The following is a 22,360-nucleotide window of genomic DNA, read 5'->3' on the forward strand; positions in this document are numbered from 1 at the left end:
ATTTTCTAAATAGTAAATTCACATGCCAGAATTGCTTGTGAACTTACTGTCTGTTAACAACTAATTTTGTATCCTTCCACGAATTTGTATTGATTGAAAATAAACCACATCGAGAACGAAACGTTGATAAATCGTTATTAAATTTTGTTCCATTTCACTTGTTGATTCGTCGTTAAATTAACTAATACCCTACTCTTGAAGCTGCATATTTTAATTGAAATGAAATAATTCATTCAAATTTATTTCATTTGTTTTAAACGAAAGTCTTTCAAACCACTGGTACGGAGTGTATTTATTCTGTATTATATTTAGTCCTCAGTTAACGTGTTAATCTAGCAATATGACGTTAAAATTTCATGATACGTATTGGAAAAATGCAAATAATCCATTCCCTACTATCGATGCTTTGGTATTATCTCCATTGTAGGGATAATCGCGGATTAAACCGGAAAACAATTTTTCTCATGGCTCCGATGGAGGTTTGTCATATTTTGTTCGAAATGAATCGCGACTTTTGAAAGGAAAATGCTCGCGTCAGCGACGGGAAACGATTTGAATGGAGCGTTGTTCGGCCCGAAGCTAATCCCTACTGAAGAGTTCTTACGCTTAACACTGAATCTACCACGACAGGTCCAATGACAATTTTCGAAACTTCATTTAGAATTTCTAACATATAATGTTATTATAGTGCCATTTAACTTTACGACTTTTCTTATAGTATACGTACAATGAATTTTTCAATATTCACTTTTATTCTTATTGTTTGTTTTCAGAGAAAAACATGTAGGGGAGTTCTCTTAAAACCAGATAGTACCTAGTACCGGACAGTAGCGATGTCTTTAAAGTGTGAAACGATATACGATCGTTATATGAACAATAGCAGGAATAGAATAAACAATGGTCTAGTATCGCCATGTTCTAGTATACAGGGTGTTCGGCAACCTCTGGGAAAAATTTTAAAGGGAGATTCCAGAGGCCAAAATAAGACGTAAATCAAGAATATCAATTTCTTGATTGAGGCTTCGTTAAAAAATTATTAACAAAATTAAATTAATTAATTACAAATCGTTCTGAAAAAATTATTTTTAGCTAAGGGAGTTAATTACAATCATTTTTAGTGAATAGATACACCACCGAAATCCCACGCATTTTCGAGAAAAAAATTCTTTACCGAAAATATAATGTCTGACAGTGACATTCCGATTCCCCTGCATCCGTATATTTAAAAAATCATAACTCCTGAACAGATTGGAGGATTTTAATTTTTCAAAATGCAAACAACGTGTATTTTAGTGGGGAATATGTAGAAATTCTAATAATATTGAAAAAGTTGTTCCTTGGCACTGTAAATTGAGAAAAACTCCATAAAAATGGTCCAATTTTCAAACGGCACAATAGAAATAGCTGGAGGCTTGGAAATTGCTCGAGGTGATTATGGCTGTTTCTGTTTAACCTATATTTAGTCAGATACCGAAGAGTCAATCAGCAATGGTTCAATTTATTTAACACGTCGAGTGCCAAATCAAATATGTGAAATATTCAACGAGTCGAAATCTTCGTTTTTCGATAATTGGAAACTACGTGACCGAAATTTTGATATATTGTTTACTTTCGTCACCTCCTTTAAAATTAATAAGTCCTATTTAGATTTATCTTCTTTAATGTCTCTTCTTAAGAATTAATCGTTTCCGTTCCTCGGTGAAAAGATTCATTACGACACCCGCGTTAAAAATAAAACGCTTCCCTCGAAATCGATTTAATTCATCTTTTCTGGACACAATTCTGGACAAAATTAAGTGGAAAGGTAGGGAAAATAAGTATGAATTAAGTTTAATCGAAGTCTTATAATTATTATCCACTTAAGTTCTATATATTATACAGGGTGTTCGGCAACCCCTGGGAAAAATTTTAAAGTGAGATTCCAGAGGCCAAAATAAAACGTAAATCAAGAATATCAATTTCTTGATTGAGGCTTCGTTAAAAAATTATTAACAAAATTAAATTAATTAATTACAAATCGTTCTGAAAAAATTATTTTTAGCTAAGGGAGTTAATTACAATCATTTTTAGTGAATAGACACACCACCGAAATCCCACGCATTTTCGAGAAAAAAATTCTTTACCGAAAATATAATGTCTGACAGTGACATTCCGATTCCCCTGCATCCGTGTATTTAAAAAATCATAACTCCTGAACACATTGAAGGATTTTAATTTTTCAAAATGCAAACAACGTGTATTTTAGTGGAGAATATGTAGAAATTCTAACAATATTGAAAAAGTTGTTCCTTGACACTGTAAATTGAGAAAAACTCCATGAAAATGGTCCAATTTTCAAACTGCCCTAACTCCTACAATAGTGAATATATTTCAATGAAATTTTTTCAGAAGTAGAGCCCCTCCGCTGCAAAAAGATGATGACGATGAATTGCAGATTGACACTTCGTTGGTAGATATCAGAAGATATCTTAGAAGACTCAAAGTTTATTCACAATTTCGGAATTGTACCAAACATCAAGATCTTATTTCTCACATTCCCGAAAATGAACTAGAACTAGAGGAAGTAATAAATGGTTACTACTGCACCTGTCAATCTGATGCCAAAACATTGTGTACATACACACATATTGCAAGTGTTTTAAGGTTTTTACTAAATAATAATTATAAATATTAATTTTACAATTATTTGTTGTTTTTATTACAAATGTTTAAATTACTTGTACACTTGATAATGCCAAGAGAACTGTACGAATACTTACTACGCGTTCATTTTTGTCATTTTGTTCATTTTTCTTGATATTTATGTAAACAATATAAGTATTTCTTTTGTTTATTTGATATTGTTATTCTACAGATTTTGGAGAATATATGTAACATGTTTGTTTAATAAATATTATTATTCAGCATTTTAATTGCAATTACTCACTGTACGAATACTTTTTGTACCCATTGTACTTATAATGCAAAAGTTAGAAGTACGTTGCCTCGTAATAGAGGAAAAGAAAAGCTGATCATTTCGATCAATCATGGTATAGTAATGGGTACACGTGGAATGTCAATAGGTAGAGCGTTGAATTTATGGATAATTGATTCGCAGTTAATCCTCGTCATGAATTTCGTTTTAGTCCCACACACGTGAATCGCTTTTGTTTCCAGAAGAATTTCAATATCTGATCGTTCTGGCTTTGTTAAGCAGTTAGTACAGCACGCCAAACGTCGTTTCCGATGCTCGCGATGCTTCGATTTTCTTATCCCTTCATGCAGAACGGTTCCTAAAGCCGATTCGTTATAGATGTCGGCGACGTTACAAATCGAATTTCTTACAAACGTCGGTGTTTGCGTGGCTCGTATAATTTGTCGATTTGCCAGCGATCGCGTTCCCAATCAAATTAGAGGATCAACGTAATTTCGCTCGTATTCGAAGTTCCTACTCGAAATGAGTTCATTACTTTCATTTTAACGTTTTCTGGAAAATTGTAGTAAATGTAACATTTTTAAATAGTAGTTAAACCAATGGTTTTTAATTGGAGTTGAAAATTCGGACAGGCTCAGATTTAATTCACCAAACAGGATGAAGATAAGCTTAGAGAGTACAGCAGAATCTTCTAAAATATTTCTAGTTTCAACTACAATAAATTTTTGGTTCTACGATTAAGGAGTTTATTTTTGGCTGGGTCTGTATCTTCGATGGAATTTGAGATAGAAATAGTTGTTAAAAGAATTCTGTGGTGTCTCCAGGTGTTTGCAAAATTCGTTTATCAATGATAAGTACTTGAGTGATTATATTTCAAGGTTTTCAAAGACGTCTACACTTCTGTTCCATATCAACAGCTCAGCTATGAAAGTTTGTAATTTCTCTGTACAAGACATAGTGGCGAGTTCAAGACATTAAATTGAAAGATTTATTTTAGTTTAACAGCTATCATAAAATAATCTACATATTCGCAGGCTTCTATAAATTTATTTACGACCTCCTCAAGGTTCTCGAATCTCAGGAGCCATTCTTCTCAAACAATACTGCCAGATTTTACGATAACCGTGTCCTCTATATGTTTGAATTTGTTCGAATGTGACAGTTATCGTATTAATTCGCATTTATATGCCAATGGGGGCGACAGCCGCTATATAATTGTGCTCGTATAACATTGCAGGTGTTATATGCTTCGTTTGTGGACGTTTGTATGTGTAACTTAGTGCCAATAGGATATATGCTTTTAATGTAATAGAACTAACTATCATTGTGTTTAATCCCTATATCATGAATGATGTTTACGAATGCAAATTTGTATATCAATGGTGTTGACAATCGCTGAGATATTGTACTACTATGGCGTTATAGATATTATAAGCTGCGCGTATGTACGTTCCCATGCGTAACGCAATGTCAATAACTCCATTCGTATGCTTTTAATTCAATAAAGGTTATTATCGTTGCGCACACTTGTCTTCAAAAACAAACGTAGGAAAAAAACATACGCACTTAACGAAATGCATTACACTTTCTGGGTCGCGCGGTAATTGCGTTACCTACAACGAGGATTTAACAAATCTGATCAAGATCGAACGATGCAAATTCCACTCCAACTTTCGTCCAAGAGACGAGAGTTACGGCGAGGTGGAGACGTGCTCGTAATGTCGTCAAGCGAAGAAACAACGGTGCTGGGAACAGTTGGCAGCGACGAGAGGTCTTTCCGACGAAGTGGGGCGGAAAGAATAATGGATAATAGCGAGGCTCGCACGGCTGCCGCCCGAAATTGAATTTTCGTCGTGGAATTTCGCGACGGAAACTATGAAGCTGCTCCTTGGAAATTATGTTCCCGCGCGGCGCGAAACTGTTCCCCGTTCTGTATTTCCATTTACGTGTTTCGATTTCGTTGTCACGCGTCACCAACCCAGGCAACTCTGATTACTAATAACGACGCCTTAGAAAATCACATTTATCCGCGAAGGACAACACACGAAAGCGTAGCAAGGACAATTTGGCCTAACACTACGAGTAACTATTTTACTATTTTAGTAACTATTTATACAACATAAATAATTTCGTTTTATTGGATTTAAAGCGAACCGTGCCTACGATTGATCATGTGGCGTCGCCTCCCATGCTCGCCACCAGAGGGGTCGCTCTCTCACAAGCGCTCGACCGACCCCTCGGTTGCTATATATACAGTGCCGAACAAAAGTATTGGCACAGAGCGTATTTTCAAATAAAATGTTATATAACTGTGAACAAAGCATAATATCTTCCTTATTTTTGGTATAAAATTTAAGTTTGAGGTTTGAACTTTAAGTATCTCGCGAAACAAAGCGATTAAGTAGACCTGTAATAATAAAAAATAATAACAAACACATGCAGGGCAGTTTTCGACAAAACAAAAGTATTTTTTAACAACACAAATTTGCCAACATAATAGCTTATTAACAATTTGAATATATAAAGATAAAACGTGTTAATAGAAAATGTTCAGTGCGGATATACAGGGTGATTCTAAAGGCCAAAATAAGACGAAAATCAAGAATATCAATTTCTTGACTCAGGCTTCCTTAAAAAGTTATTAAAAATTTGAATAATAAATTTCAAATCATTCTGAAAAAATTATTTTTGTTTGCGGAGCTCAATTACAATAATTTTTGGTAAATACACATACCCCTGTAATCCTATTCACTTTCGAGAAAAAAATTCGAGTAGATACTGAAATTTTTAGACAAAATTAAACAATTTCAAAGGATACTAAAAAAATTATATTTAATTACAGGGGTCAATTACAAGCATTTTTGGTGAATAGACATACCCCCGAAATTCTACCCACTTTCTAGAAAAAAATTCGGTACGGGCGGAACTTTACACGTTAATAACGTTTTAACGAAGCCTCCATTAACAAATTAGTATTCTTGATATTCGTCTTATTTTGGCCTCTAAAATCTCCCACTATATTTTTTCATAGATATGGCCGAACACCTTATATAAACGGTTCAATTTTGTACAAGTTCTTGAAAATCTAATCCTTGAAATCTTGCACTTTGAGCTCGTCCTTTTCGGTAGTTGTTTAAATAGAAAAATTCATCTATGGGGGGTGTCTTGATTGTCAAATTTAAATGGCTTTAGTGTATGTTAATTTCCTATTGTCGAGCAAGGCAGAAAGGTGGTAAAGTTACAATTCCTTGAAAAGAATAAAGAATAAAGAATATCCGAAGCTATTCGACGATAATTCTGTTTGGAAGTCCAAACAAGTTCTTTGATCAAAATCAATTCTATTTTAACGATCGTTAGTAGGGTAACAGAATTCATATTTCTAATGACAAGTGAGAAATATCAGTCGTACTTAACAATTTTAAAGGCATAATTAATTAAAGTTATATAATTATTATTCCTTTTATATTACGTTCTAGAAGTGTTTTTGAATATGAATTTGTACAAATAAATGTGTACGAACGATTACAATATTATTAAATACATTATAAACGAATATCGAGTCGTGTAAAAGAGGATAGAAAACATATACTCGTCCATATTTGGATCCTCCCCAAGCTTTTAGGACTCGCCCCTAGATACGTATTATTTTTAGCATCCGCAAAAACCAGCAAAGCTTTATCCAAACGAGTGTAGAACGCTTCGCGGATTTCCCTTATCGATAGAATATAATATACGTGTAGACGTTTTTGACAGGCACTATGACTGAAACTGTTCAGTAACAATGCTTCAAGTTGGCGTTCGAGTGGTCGAGTGGTAACCGTAAGAACGCGGTTTTGTCGATGTATGTGGATAAGGGAACTTTGGGGATGACGAATACGTGGCGATAAAGGTACTGTCGGCTGCAGTCCGCTTTGAAAGAAAGTTATTTCTAGTCGGGAGAATAGAGAGAATAGCAAACGAGGCGAGTACATAAAGTGATTAACCTTTTCGCCGTGCACGGAACTAAAAGCTCTTATACCGTGTACGAAAGACCCACTCTGAGCGAATACCTCCAGAAATTCTCTGGTACTTTGCATTATTCGAATACTTTTGAAAATTCTATGTCACAGGCATTGTAACGACGACACCTTATGAACTGTCCAGGAATATTGCTCACTTAATAATTTCGATATTAGTGTCCCCTAATCCTATGTTTCTTTTATCTTGCTCGCTTAACCCTCGAGCGGTCCTCTGTGTTACTATACGCTGACGGTCTTCGGGACAAAAATGATATAAATACAGTTACTTCTACTCGTATTTGTATACTATAATGGTGATTCGTTATAAATGAAAAAAAATTGTTTCTTATGAATTGAGCCGTTCCTTGAAACTGATATAAATTTAAGGGTTTGCATTTGTCTTTGTCCACGGTATCGTGTACGTTAAAAACACCCGGTTCTTGTCTAATCGACTGGAATAGATTTCTCAAAATCCTAAACAATAATATTATCGTTGTTGGGAATTCCAACATTTTATATTATCGGACACGTCATTTATTTCCCATTGTTGGAAATGCGGTCAATGTCGGCATTGTTGGCGGGCCTGTAGCCGATGGTAGTGAGGTCGAATGGGGTTTCCCCGTTCGAGAGCGGGCTTATGTCTCCTGGCCGTGAGACGTCCACGTGTATTCTTTTCATAATGTCCAAGTTTATCTTTCTCTTTTTTGATATACAGGGTGGTCCACGCAATTGTTTCAAGTCATAACTCCGTTATTATTGCATTTACGGAAAAATGCACAAAGGAGAAAGATAAATGGTTCGAAGTGCACTACATCTGTAGGCCTTTAAATTTTTCTTAGATGCATCAGTGCATGTGCAATTACCAATTGCATCATTTCTTTAAATAGAAATGCATATTTTTTTTACACAGATCGATTCTTCTGTTCATTCTACGTAAAAAATGATTAGGGTACCATGGCAAAAAAATTATTAGATCTCGAGATATTTTCAAAAAATGTCTTTATCGAAGAAGATGCTCATTACTATTACTTAATTTGGTCATCCAGCAATAGTACCTTTTTTGACAATCAGAACATTTACAAGTTATAGAACAAAACTCAGTGACAATCAGAACATTTACAATTTACAATAGACCAGAGAACAGTTACAGATACATAGTATACAAGAGTGTAATAGAACAGAATCTGTAATGCAAATTGTATAAAAAATTAAATGTTCTGCTAATGTGAAATTTAACTAAAATCTTTCATGAAAAACTTGTATGAAAATGCGCATTTTGGGCAATGAAATGACATGTACCACTTTCAAAATTAATAATATATCTTATTTGTTGACCTACGATAACAAAAAAATTATAAAACAACTTAAAAAGAAAAATTCATTTTTAGAATTGTATTTTTTATTTTATGATTGCAACTTTGTAATTGTTATTTCAATGAATATTTATGCAGTTTCTGTTTCAACTACAAGATTTTCTGTATTGCACTCTTGAATAGCTTTAAAATATTCGTGATGAATTGGATGAATGTAAAATAATAAATTCATTAAATTTGTTTACTTTTCTTTCGTAAAGAATGTCTCGAAGTAATGAATAGTAATGACAATTCTAAGTTAATAATTACGTTTTTATGACAAACTTCTTCTATCACTATGCATAGGGGAAAAATGACTCACGGCACTATCAAAATAAACATAAAGCTGCAGCAGATATTAATGAAAATGATGACATCATTTTATTCCTTATTTCATGGCAACTTGACAATTCCTTCATAAAAACGAAATATAGTCGATAAGACATAATACGAAATTAAAGTCTCAATTTTGTTGGTTTCGTGACTTACATCACTTTTGTTATTATTTTGATAAACCGAAAATGTCTCGCTTTATTTGCCAAATATACAGCACGAACGTCATTAAATATCTCAATCGAGCATACCACGAAATTAATCATCCCCTCTGTGGTTCCAATATCGTACCGAATAATATTGCACGCTTTGAAAATTGCTTCGTTTCGCTGTGACCTGTACTGCAAAAGAATTAGCAAAATCATTACCTAAGCGACGAAAGTCCCTTTCGTGGGAATAGGAGGCAATTTCTCGCGAAGCCGAAACTGTCTTTCCCAAAAGGCAAACCTTACTGTCGGAAAATGCTTCCCGGTGGGTTAATTTCCGGCACGTTTAACGTTGTTAGCCCTTTACACGCGAACTCGAGCCTCTTTGGTTCACGCTCGCAAGAGACTGCTTTGGCGAACTCGCGCCTTAATTTTTTATTAAGCCTTGGCACGTTCAAATTATTTCCTCCGAGCTGGAACTCGAGGGAGAACAATGTTAAGTTGTGCGACAGATTAACTTGAATTTTACAACTCGGAGAGGGGTGATTCTATATGATTAAATTAGTCGAACACGTACAAGAATATTTTTTCACGCGTGGCTTGCTTTTCGAGAAAATCGAGTTAAAATATTTATTAAAGTTATTAATTGAAATTTTCTTCGCCGATGTACGCGTGTACTAAAATATGTATTGAATTATCGAATCACAGGTAATTTTTGTACTGAGTAATTGAGAATACAAAATAAAACAGGATATTCAAGTACGATTTCCATTATCCCAGAAATTGTTGAAAATATTACCCGCTTCACTGAATACACAATTTTATTGTAATTATATTTTTATGAACACATTCTAGCATGCTTTGCTGTTTTAATTTATCAAACAAATTTTTTCATTTAATTATTCAACATTTATATTATAATTTCTTCAGAATACACGATTTAGTTAATACAACTTCACAAATAAAAGTCGAGCACAGGTCAAATGAGTGTTGAAATAAAACTATTGTTCAACACAAATTACACAAATGTGAATTAGACATAAATCATTGTATAGAAAATGCTTCAAACAGGAATTAAATGATTTTAAAAGAAACATAATCAGAATGCAGATGCCATTGAATTTTTGAAAAAATAATGGTATGTTTCTTTATGCTTCATATATCAGGAATACATTATGAGAAAATACAGGGTGTTCGTTTGAAAATTTCAAATCTAAATAGTTCGAAAGTAACACATTTTTGAGGAAAATGTTAGTTGTAAAAGTTACGTGGTTTCAAGGGAGGAATACAACTATTTTACTTACATTTTATTTCTTGAACGATTTCAAGGTTATTTTGAAGGCTAACCTTGTTTTTTAAAACGGAGAATATGTTTTAATTTACAAATTCTTACTCTACGCACAGAAAGAACAAACTTTTGTATGAAACATTTTTTTATCAAATTTTATCCTACAAGGATATTTAATAAAATAAAAAATTTATTTAGTTAAGAAATTTCTTTATGATGACAAACCAATAACGATTACGCAACAGGTTGCATTATTGCTTTAACATGGAGAGTATTTTTGGCAACATTTTATGGAAAGAGAAGTACTGTGATTTTTTTTTCGTATTATAAACGATAATTTATTGTTTCAATATTTTGAATATATTTCGGAGATGTAAGCAACTACTGTGATTCTTTATGTAGTAAACAAGCCACGTGATAAATGTAATTGTTATTGATTTATCATCATTCAGTCGTAACAGAAATAAAGAAGTTTCATAAATAAACAAATTGTTCCTTGTAAGATAAAATTTGATAAAAACATGTTTCATACAAAAATTTGTTCCTTTTTACGTAGAATAAGAATCTGTATATAAAAATATAGGTTTACATTAAAAAAACCAGTCACTCTTCAAATAACCTTGAATGCATTCAACAAATAAAAAATAAATAAAATAGATATGTTTCACTCGAAACCAAGTAGCTATTGTATTTAACATTTTTCCTGAATATTTAGATTTAAACTTATCAAATGTACACCTTGTATGTGATATTGTTGCTATTGAATTTTACAATAACTTTGATCAGAAGATTGGGAAATATCGATATATTTAGTACGTATATAAATATACTAATCTTATATTTTTGTATTTGTTTAGCTTCAATACTTACCATTTGGAAGTTCGACTATCAAAAACGAGAAAATTTTGCAATTTCTTACACAGTAATCTTTCATGTTATACAATATTTTTTTATATTTGAAGATTATGCTCCGAGGAGAAACTAGTTTTGGTGTAAAAATGTTTGAATATTATTATTTGAAGTATGCTAGCGACGGCCATTGTCTTTCTTTTCTCCGATGGGAGAGAATCCCTGTCGAAGGGAAGGGCAAAGAGAGAAAAAACAGAGCTGAAAGCATCAGGTTCTCGAAATTGGCCTGTTTAGCGAACACGAGAATCCCTCGGGCTCTGTCGAGCAGCAAGCGATTCGATCGACGAAAGGGTGGGCAATTTTTTCGACTTACTCGACCATGTCGGACTCCTTGGCCACTCGGCAGTGAACACCACGATCCACTAGACATTTTCCGCTCACAGGATCCGGAGGCGCAAGATTGATGTAGGGCGGCTCTTCCAAGAAGGTTATTTTCAAATAAAACTTCTCCGGCACTCCTTGCGGAGGCGTATGGGTGTTTCCCGGCCAGACAATGTCCTTGATGTCCAGACCCTCCTTCTCCCAGGATTTCCACACGCCGATCTGTTAACACAAATGGAATAGGAAGATTGATGAGTCGCGGCTACAGTAGTGTAGTTTATTTTCATCGTTGAGAAATTTCTAACCTTTCGCTCGAAATCACATTTTCTGCTAGTTATTCTTATCAGATTTTTCAACCCTTTAGAAATAGAGACCGGAATAGAATTTGTTTTTCCTCTTTGATCACTTTATACTGGCGTTGGGTGACCGATAAGCATTTGTTAAGACGTTTAATGTTATGGGAGTCACCGGTGACCAGCGACGCCATAATTAGAATAAATGTCAATACTTATAAATTTTTCAATACTATCATTGTTACTACAATGTACGTGCACGCGTCTTTTACGGACTGGGCCGTCTATAACAGACTGGGGCCTTTCCTCAAGCGTTCCTTCAATATATACACATTCTTACCCTAATAGCAAAGGCAGAGAAAAAGAGATAGGACAGAAAGACGGAAAAACGAAACTGGAAAATATTTAGCGTAGGAAAAGTTTAGCGAAAGAGAGTCATAAAAGTCAAGAAACCTTGAAGGAAAACAGACGCCTCGAACGGCTCTGGTCGCCAAGTGTTTAACAGGACGACCAGGCTCGCACGAGACCCTGGGAAAATGGAAAAATAGAAAGCTTAAAACAATGGCCGCTACAAACATGGCTAGCACAATCACAAACGAGGTGTACGAATGAAAAGTCTACTCGTTTACCTCGTCTGTGGTGAAAGGTCTACTTTTATACCTCGTCTGTATTTATACATCTTAATTTATCTATCGTAGATAATATTTCAACATAATAAAACATTCATGTTGGCGCCACAAGGAATCCATGTAAAATTAGCGTGATATTCAACGTGTTAAAAATCCATGAACTTTTTGAATCTAGCACGTTGGTCCTTCGCAGTATATTTGTTCGAGACAAAAAGGGCCAGGTCGCTGCAACTTCATCGAGGTTTCGAATATGTAATAGGACGTGGGATAGAGAGATCTGGTCTTCTGTGTACGATATTTTAATATTGGATACAGATACGGGTCGAATGTGTTGCGATGAAAATTCATCCGCCGCGCCCTCGGGTCGATCCTCGTCGTTGACGCCGTCATCGTTTGACAGGGAATCGCAATTTTTCATTCCCCTCTGACAAGAAAGAAACAAAGGAGGACGGGGACCGAGGGACACCAATTTTTCGCGTCGAACTTTGATTAAGCTTGACAGGGTGCTTGCCGACCGGGTCGGAGATACGCGGTCCGCTTTTATTAAAAACACAGACCCGATAATCGGGATTCATTATAAGTAGACTGCGGATCTTTATGCAAATTCACATTTTTATTAATAGAGTTAATGAAACGGAAGCTTCGTAGAGGGCTGTCTCAACCCCTAAATATAATAATTCGTATCTTACTTTAAGTATTTCTTATATTTTTGCATATTAAATGCATTCTGTAGTTTTTTGAGGATTAAAATTTCCCATAAATGCATAAACATCCGCAGTCTAATTATAAGACTCGACGAATTTTCTTTATAAACCGATCGCTACCCGTTTGTGTGACACTATATGCAAATAGTGATGGAGCTAATTTGATTGTGTACACTTGAAAAATAAAGGTGTAACAGAAGGTGAGTTGGAGTTAACATTAACATTTTTTAGAATAATTTGATTAGTGTCATTATTGGACCACAACCCTACACCACTTAAAATCGAACTAAATTTGGTGCCTCTCGAAAGGAGACCTGTGATGCATGATATTTTATTTGCATATAAAGTACTACATAGCAGTATTGTATTCTCTGGAATCTTGGCTCTGTTTCATATTAACTACCCGCACCCAATATGGCCAATATAACTGTATAAATCGTATATGAGTGATAACATCTATTGATTTGCATCTTGTCTACCAATGACTATAAATACTATCTGTACACTAAAGGATTTTTTCTCCCGTTTACTGAATAAATTTATTATTATTGTTATCATCAATCTTCGACTGGTGATGTCATGACTGGATCAACCATTCTTCAAGGAAGAATAAAATTGTTTCGTACAAAATTTCGTTTCCGAGAAAACCGAGTTTAAAAATTTATATATTACACGTGCGACAGAAAGTAGAAGTGGGAAGTATTGGTCAGGCGCGCTAAGGAAATCTTATTCATTCGCATTTGTATCCGACTTTTCAAATACAGTTACAAAATAATGCTTCAAAAACGAAGGATTATACAAAAAATTTTATTCTACATTTTCCATTTATATATCAACAATGATCCGTTTCTTTTCTGGTTATATAACGAATAACGTGTATATGAAAATAAATATTCTGTAGTATTCGAGGAAACCGAAACATGCCCATTTTTTGCATTGTTTCTCTTCGATATTCTCTATTTTTTTTATCATGAAATTTCTTATTGATCTGCTTTTTTTATTTTCTATAAAATATTGAAAAATGTAAAAACCGGATATCCGCCGAAAGAAGTGATTTTTGTACTATTTTTTAGAGTAAATTACATTAAATTATCTTTCATTCTTGCATATATCGTAAGTCAAAAACATATTTTAATATGTTATATAAACTATATAAAATAGAATTTAGTGCATTATTATTGAACAAAAATATAATATAAGTTACGTAATTTGATGTAACAGTTAATTTCAGTATAATATTATTTGAGAAAACCGTTAAATCATTCTTGTTTATGGTAATCTTGCACATTTGCTTGTATTCCTTCTTAATTTCTTATAGTATTTATATATACGTCGTAATCCATTAGAAAGTTTTTATTATCGAAATTCACGTTACTTCATGTTGAATAAATAAAATTATGTTGGCCCTAATCGAAAACGCAAACGTACGTCTGGTTGGCGTTGACGTTTGGATATGGCCTTTGTCGAGTTGGTTGTCTGGATACCGGAACGTTTAAAAAAAGAAATATATAAAAAGAAAAGAGAACAAGAAGGGTTTCCGGACGGAAAGGACGTGCACGAGAAAAGTTAAAAGAATTCCTGCAAAGAACTCAAAAGATTAAAATAAAAAATTTCAAATCATTCTGAAAAAATTATTTTTGGTTGTGGGGGTCAATTACAATCATTTTTTGTGAATACACATACTCCCGAAATTTTATCCAGTTTCGAGAAAAAAATTCGTTACCGAAAATAGAATGTCTGATCATGAATGAATGATTCCCCTAACATTTCATGTGTTTCAAATCGTTCTGAAAAAATTATTTTTGGATGCGGGGATCAATTATAATCATTTTTGGTGAATAGACATACTCCCGAAATCCTGTGCATTTTCGAGAAAAAAATTCAGTACGGGCGGAACTTTAAGCGTTAATAGCTTTTTAATGAAGCCCCCATCAACAAATTGGTATTCTTGATTTTCGTCTTATTTTGGCCTCTGGAATCTCCCATTAAAATTTTTCTCTGTATAACATTTAATATAGATAGTATATTGTTGAAATTTTGTCAATACGATACTTCTTGTTGTTTTTAGGGAGATTCACAACATTAAGATACTGCCTCTCAAAGCCTACTAGGTATTTTTTTATTATATGTTGCATATTTTTTTGTAAGAAGTGTATTTTAAAACGAAGTAATGAAATAATTTAGGATTTTATAATAAAGGTGTATTACAATGTTTTGTTCTTACAAGAAAAACTTTCAACTCGTGTTAAAGTGCTTTAAACAAATTTTGGATGCAGAGGGATGCTAGTGATAAAAATATTTCATATCAAGCAATGTCCAGTTGTTTCAAACATACATATGTCAAAGCTTTTATAGCTTTGTAATCTTCAGTGATTCGGTTTAGTAACTGAAAATATATCTTATCTGTTCAACGGTAATAGAAATCGCATTTTATGTTTTCTATTTTTCTTGGCTCTGGAACCGAATAATGACATACAATCTTTGCACCTGGGTACATGTGGTATAATATCGACGTCTCTATCTTGTATTATATTCTTTACCTTTGGTTTCCCTTACAAGCGAGTAACTTTCTAAGGAGAAGTCGTTATTGGACTCTCTACCTAGTGGGTAACTTTCTAAAGAGGTTCAAGACTCGCGATACAAAGCGTAGAAGATTTCAAAAACTCACACAAGAAAATCTTCTCAGGAAACTACAATGGAGGATTTAATCCATACATTGTTAACACGTTCGCGGATGTTAATGCTATAACATTTTATAAACCACTTTATCATGCATTCAATTCTATATAATTTTTATTTTTTGAAATTATTATGCACTTTAATATAATGACTAAAGAATGAATCAGAATTCCACGGAAAGTACAAATACACAGTATAGGAAAATATATTGTAAATAAGGCTGTAACAATTACATTTGAAAATGTTGCATTTAAGAAAAAAAATTCCATCTTGAAGCAATGGTTTGTAAAGGGAAGTTGCATTTTTTGGTACTTCTTTAGTACTTCGAATAATTTTAAATACAGTCTTTTTTAATAAAGTATTACATGTACTATGTATGTATATTTTCTTGATACTTTTTTATACCGTGTGAATCCTTTAGTGCATACAGTTGTATTCTACATTTAGTTATAAAACGCTTAAAATATGTTTAATTACCACAAACACATTAATTTTGATAAAAATGTTATTATTATTCGTGTTTAATATGACACGAAATATATCGAGTACTAAATATTGCAGAATCCTCGTCTCAAATTTTGTCTTCATCATCTATCGAGCATTAATTTTGTCGGTGGTCTTTTATTCGAGCTGTTAAAGTTCCAAACACGAATAATCAAAAGTTATTGACGATCTAGCGGTTTGGTGTTCCCGTTACAAAATACGATGAAACGAAAAGCAAATACTAGACTTTGTCTCGAACTTGGGAAAACGACCAACGAAACGCTTGGCAATGTCGAGGGTAGTTATGGCGATCAATGTTCCTTAGACAAATATTTGTGTATGGGCGTTTTAACCCTTTACAGTTGTTCGTTTGTTCTCAGCCAACAAAGTACTGTCGTTCGAGTTGTGTGTCTATTCTCAGCCACCAAAACTTAAAACCGTTCCGATCGTACATCGTACCGAGTCAACACGTTTCAGAGATGCAAAGTTATTCTGTATCGATTCATAGAGTTCAAAGTTATCTGTGTTACGTTTCGCTGGGATGTTGCAACGCGTTGCTACAAGTTCTGCGACGTTCTATCTCGTTACGATTGACATGCCGTCTCAAATTTACGGACCGACATGTTCGAATCTTCCGTCCAATGAGATTAATGGAAATAATGTTAAACGGCACGACAGCGACTACGGAGAAATACCCAATACTTGTAAGTAATGTTTCCTGTCAAATAGATTACTGAGTCAGCGAGGAAATGGTGGGGCACGTCGCGTCGGTGCAGCGAGTCATTCGCGTCGCTGGTCTATGATTAATGCTGTCGGCTGCCATTGCTAGTTTCATTCAAACGCTTCATCCGAGATACACCAGGCCCTAGATATATCTGAGATTGCAACGGCTATAAACATCAAGAATTATTGAGATATCTTTTTCGACGCCATACCCGACAGATTCATCGATCCCACGAACAATATCTTTTTACTTCATCCGTTATTTGAAACTGATAAATATTAACGTCTGAAATTTTCGGATTTCATACCTTTTTTCTTTGAACGGTTTGCACTATCTTGAACAGTATGAAATTATTTTTTTAATTCTTATGTTAGGGGAGACTAGGGCTAGAAGTTCCAGGGGTAAGTTGTTCTGACAGTTATGTCTTTAACTTTTACTTTATCAGAGATTGAAGTGTCTCATTAGAAAGTAATACTTATTTCTTAGAAACAACTTACTCCAGAGCGATAACAACTTGCCCCATGACGGGGTAAGAAGATCCGCTTCGACTAATTACAAAAAAACGAGTGTCTTAAAGTACAAAATCTTGAAATAGAATAAATTTAACAATAAATTTGTCAAGAGTGAACAAAGTAACTACATTATTTCCTAGTCATTTTTTATGTTTTCTCAAAATCGGAACTTTTCAATATACAACCTAGAAGTATCAATTGGGTCACTTTGACCCATATGTACAGCATATATACTATCATTTTATCATATGTTTTTAATAGAATAGTTCATAGTACTTTATGAAATGTCGATACAGTCAATACTAATCTAACAATAAGTTTGTTCTCTACGAGATCTTCAAGCTGAGTAACTCGACTCAACGATACACCAACCGAAGAAGTAAAAAATACTTCACTGTTCGCCTTGACGACCAATTCTTATTAAGTCCCAATCTAACTCATGGCTAAGCAAACAGAAAGAGAAAATATATATTTGATTTTTCTATCCAGCTTACATCTTATGAAATCCAACAACTAATAATAATAATAAAAATAATAATGTGACAAAGCATCAAAGGCTCCCCAAATATTATGGAAAAGATGCGAAACTTAATTCTTGTGTTATTAATTATTATGCTTCGAAAGCTGGTAAGGGTTTAAACAGAATAATAATCTCATTAGCGAAATAAACGTTAGTAGAAGAAATTCAGAAATGTTCATACCATCCCACATGATAATTATTTTTCACATTTGAACTTGTCATAAAAGGCTATCTCTCTAATTTGTTGAAATTTTTTTTTTAAATTCCGTTATTCTATAATTGCGCGTTAAATGATGTTTATTCTTTCCTACACAAAGGGACGTTAATTAATTATCTACCGTGATTGTGATTACGATTCCATGGGGATTCATTATCAAGTAAAGTAGTTTAATGGAACTTTTTCCCCTGCAAACATCGTACTATCTTCAACCGTTCATGAATTTCGTTCGCGAAACGCGATCTAATGAAAGAAAAATTAATGATGGTCTCCTTAATCATGGTCTTCGTTATCCCAGCAACGGCATTAACGAATCGTATTGCATGTAAACACAAGCTGCTTTATCCCGCTATCGGAACACGCGAGAGATGCACGAGCGTGAATAATGAACACGATCAATTTTCAGAGTTCATTGAGGGGGATATCGCGAAAACGAAACGCAAGGGAAGCCGATCGCGTAGCAACGAATCGTCTTTTCGCCAATCTCCTGTCATATAACCAAGATAGACGCGGAATTTTGATAGAAGTTCAGTGATTTGTTCGTCGTAAACTAAACAAGCTCCGCTCATGAATCAGAAAATTGAGAAAACGGTGAGGTATCTTTGCTTGTCAATCTAAATGTTGCCGCGACTGTTTCTACAGAACACGTTTACCAAAGAAAGATGTTCGTTTTTGTTGATTTGGCACTCCGTTGTTAAATTCATTTAAAATTCAAATGGATTCTAAAGTTTTCTGTTGCAAATTGTGGAGAAGAAATGGAATTAAAATAAAAATGGCACAAACTTATTATACGATCCGACATATCATGTAATATTGCAAAAGATATGACTTCTGTCAGAATTCAAATTTCCCGACTTTGTAATTTGATTTCGACTTATATGTTTTTCTAGTGTAATGCAAATCGTATCAAGAATTAAATGTTCCCTTAATGTGAAATTTAACTAAGATCTTTCATGGATAACTTGTATAAAAATGTGTGTTTTGGACAGTGGAATGACATACGCCACTTTCAAAATTAATACTATATCTTATTAGTTGAAAAAAAAAAAATGAATAGCTTTAAAATTCGTGATGAATTGGAGGAGTGTAAAATAATATATTTATTAAAATATACTTTTCCTTTGTAAAGTGTGTTTTGAAATAACGAATAATGAAGACAGTTGTATGTTATAAAATAATTACGGTCTGTTTAAAAGATTCCTCCTTGAAATTCTACTGATTACTGAAAAATAAAAAAATACCTCAATTGTATCATCGTTATTATTATATTTCACACCTACCGTTTGGTGCTGTAGTTATGCAACAGCTGAAAATTGCTTCAGTAATGTTTACATGAAAATCATTGTTTAACATACTCTTCAAACTTATGTAATTAATTTTCTTGCATTCGAACTTAAAAGTCCAATAAATTAAAAAATTTTAATTATAGTTACGCACTGTATAATTGTAAGAAACAAAAAGGGCGAACCGAATTACGTAAGCCTTTTTTGTTTATGAGACGATTTATGAGTAAAAATGATATCACTCACTTTCTGTTTTTCGAGAGTTTCTTTGTTTTACCAAAAGAATAATAATTCATGAAATTGCATAAAAATTGCAAGATAGATAGCCACAACTGATTCGCGAGACCCAAATTCGCCACCCCTGTTGTATGGAACTTGGAAACTCCCTTACATTGCGCGATCTCGTTAGGAAACCACCGTTAATTATGATCCATTAGCAGTCATACATTAGGAGACGGTATTACAGCTTGTTAGGTAGTTTATGACTAGACGTTGCAGCACATTCTCCGTTATACATACACGCGATAGGAAAGTTCTTCTCCCGTCTGTGTAGACAGTTCAAATTGTTCGGTGCCTCAATTAAGTATGACATGTTAACTGTGGCCGATAACGAGGTAACTTTCAACTTCTGGAGGAAGCCAATCTTGTCGGGTATTTCTCTACCGATAGGATCAAGCAAAATCAATCACGGTATAATATTAAATTTACGCGATGATTTAATTCATAAAGTTGTCGCTGACTTTTAACCAAATACGTTATGGACGCTCTGCTGTGACAGAAAAGCAGAGATGGGCAATATTTGCTTCCAATGTACAGTAGGTAACCAATATAACATCAAACAATTAAATTTTTGTTTAAATTTCGTCATGTATTTGTTTCATAATTGAAATTTCTATTTTTATAATCGACAGTTTTGTTCAGGCGAGAGAAAGTAAGTGTTTACGACTTAACTTCAAGAAACTAATTAGAAATCAGGACAAAGTTGTCAATTTTTCTTAAAAATTCGTTTTTGATTTTTAGTCATTTTGTTTGACACTCTACAGAAAAGTTGACTAATACTTTTTTGTAGGTACAGGAAAAATTTGCCCACCTTCCTGAATTTTTTTCTCGAAAGTGGGTAGGATTTCGAGGGTATGTCTAATGACCAAAAATGATTGTAATTAACCTCCACAATTGAAAATAATTTTTCCAGAACGATTTGAAATTTCTTTTTCGCCATCTGTCGATTTTTTTTTTAAATTTGTTTTTCATTTTTAATAATTTTGTTTGTTGCCCGACAGAAAAGTAGTCTCATACGTTTTTGTATGTACCCACGAGCTCTACTACAGGAAAAAGTTTCATTGAAATATATTCACTATTGCAGGAATTATGGCTGTTTGAAAATTGGACCATTTTTATGGAGTTTGTCTCACTTTACGGGGTTAAGGAGTAACTTCTCGAATATATTTGGAATTTCTACATATTCTTCACCAAAATACGCGTAGTTTGCCGTTTAAAAAATTGAAATCCTCCAATCCGTTCAAAAGTTATGATGTTTTAAAGATACACATGAAATTTTAGGGAAACATATCAATGGTATGGTCAGACATTGTATTTTCGGTAAGGAATTTTTTCTCGTAAGCAGGTAAGATTTCGGGAGTACGTCTATCGACCAAAAATGATTGTAATTGACCTGTGCAACTAAAAATAATTTTTTTAGAACGATTCAAAATTTTTTAATTTTGTCGAGAAACTTCTCCACCTTCCTGAATTTTTTTCTCGAAAATACGAAGGATTTCAGAGGTACATGTATTGACCAAAAATGATTGTTATTGACCTCCGCAACCGAAAATAATTTTTCCAAAATGATTTGAAATTTTCTAATAACTTTTCAACGAAGCCTCATTCAAAAAATTGATATTTTCGATTTTTGTCTTATTTTGGCCTCTAGAATCTCCCATTAAAATTTTTTCCAGGCGTGGTCGAACACCCTGTATACTTTCAATGACTGAAATAAAAAAAGAAATGATTTTTTTGAGGTCTCACATGAGACTTCCCCCTTAACCAATTCTTCCACCGGTGATCGATGTTCATCCTTATCACCTTGGTAGGGGCAATCGATCTTATTTTAAGGGTAAAATTAAGAACTTAGTTTAGATTGTTTGGACGAGCTTAGAACTTCAACACAGTCTCCGCGAGAATATCAGGATTCAAGCGTAATTCAAAGAGCAATGGGCTCTTGCTGGCAAGCAACAGGCTTCCAACATCATTGGTTTTTCCCCAAAGTATTTTGGATGGTTCTTCGAGTACTACGGAACGGAACACAGCATAAGAAGCTGTGTCATACGCACGGATCGCGTAGCATAGCTTAAGTTTCGTCAAGTTAAGATTGAATCATCGAAGTTCCTAAGATACTTTAGAAGGATAGATTCAAGAAAAACGAGGTCACGTTGGAAACAGCACCTTTTTACACGATTTGCAACGGAAGCATTTAATTAGTAATACGAGACGATATTCTCGGAAGTGAACTTTAAATGATTGGACTATTGTATTTATTGAACTTTGAACTATTTCGTTTACTGAACTCAGATATGTCTATGTGTTTATTTTAATTGCTCTACGGGAGTCAACAGTATCTGAAAAATTAATTTTATGTAACTCTATTACACATATTACGTTGAAGGGTTGAGCAAATAAATTTAATCTGTTGAAAGGAATCTTTCAGGTATGCCCAACTTCACACGTCAACTTAACGACGAATGAATAGTTTGTAGAATATGAAAGTTATACGCTAATCACAATCAGTTGATTAACAGTAACAACCAATAACTTTACTTATATTTAATTTAATCGTCGAATATAAGTGTAAATCTGAATCTGTCGTTTTCTTGGACGTTTTAGTTCATTTATAATTTCGTGTAGAGGTGTCACGATGGGGATGAATCCCTCTGATTCGGTGCTTCTCCACTTGAATCTTGTGTAGGGGATGGTTTCTAATGATTATTTCGCGCCGTATCATATTACTTTCAAATATATTTTTCCTACTTCGCAGTTTAGAACTGCTTCCACATCGATA

The 22,360-nt window shown here is 33.8% G+C and overlaps 1 protein-coding gene across 5 annotated transcripts in view; it reads right to left on the minus strand.

Annotated features, from left to right (window-relative positions):
* The window catches only part of LOC122401968 (glutamate receptor ionotropic, NMDA 2B), a 119,548-nt gene that overhangs the window by 56,441 nt on the left and 40,747 nt on the right, over nucleotides 1–22,360 (minus strand). For all 5 annotated transcript variants that reach the window (XM_043404438.1, XM_043404437.1, XM_043404440.1 and 2 more), the window contains exon 6: nucleotides 11,254–11,483. In XM_043404438.1, the coding sequence (XP_043260373.1) occupies nucleotides 11,254–11,483 (230 nt within the window). The remainder of the gene's footprint in view (nucleotides 1–11,253; nucleotides 11,484–22,360) is intronic.

Source organism: Colletes gigas, unplaced genomic scaffold (assembly GCF_013123115.1).
Source record: "Colletes gigas isolate AHSC1104 unplaced genomic scaffold, ASM1312311v1 Colletes_gigas_Sc00030, whole genome shotgun sequence".
Lineage (NCBI taxonomy): Eukaryota > Metazoa > Arthropoda > Insecta > Hymenoptera > Colletidae > Colletes > Colletes gigas.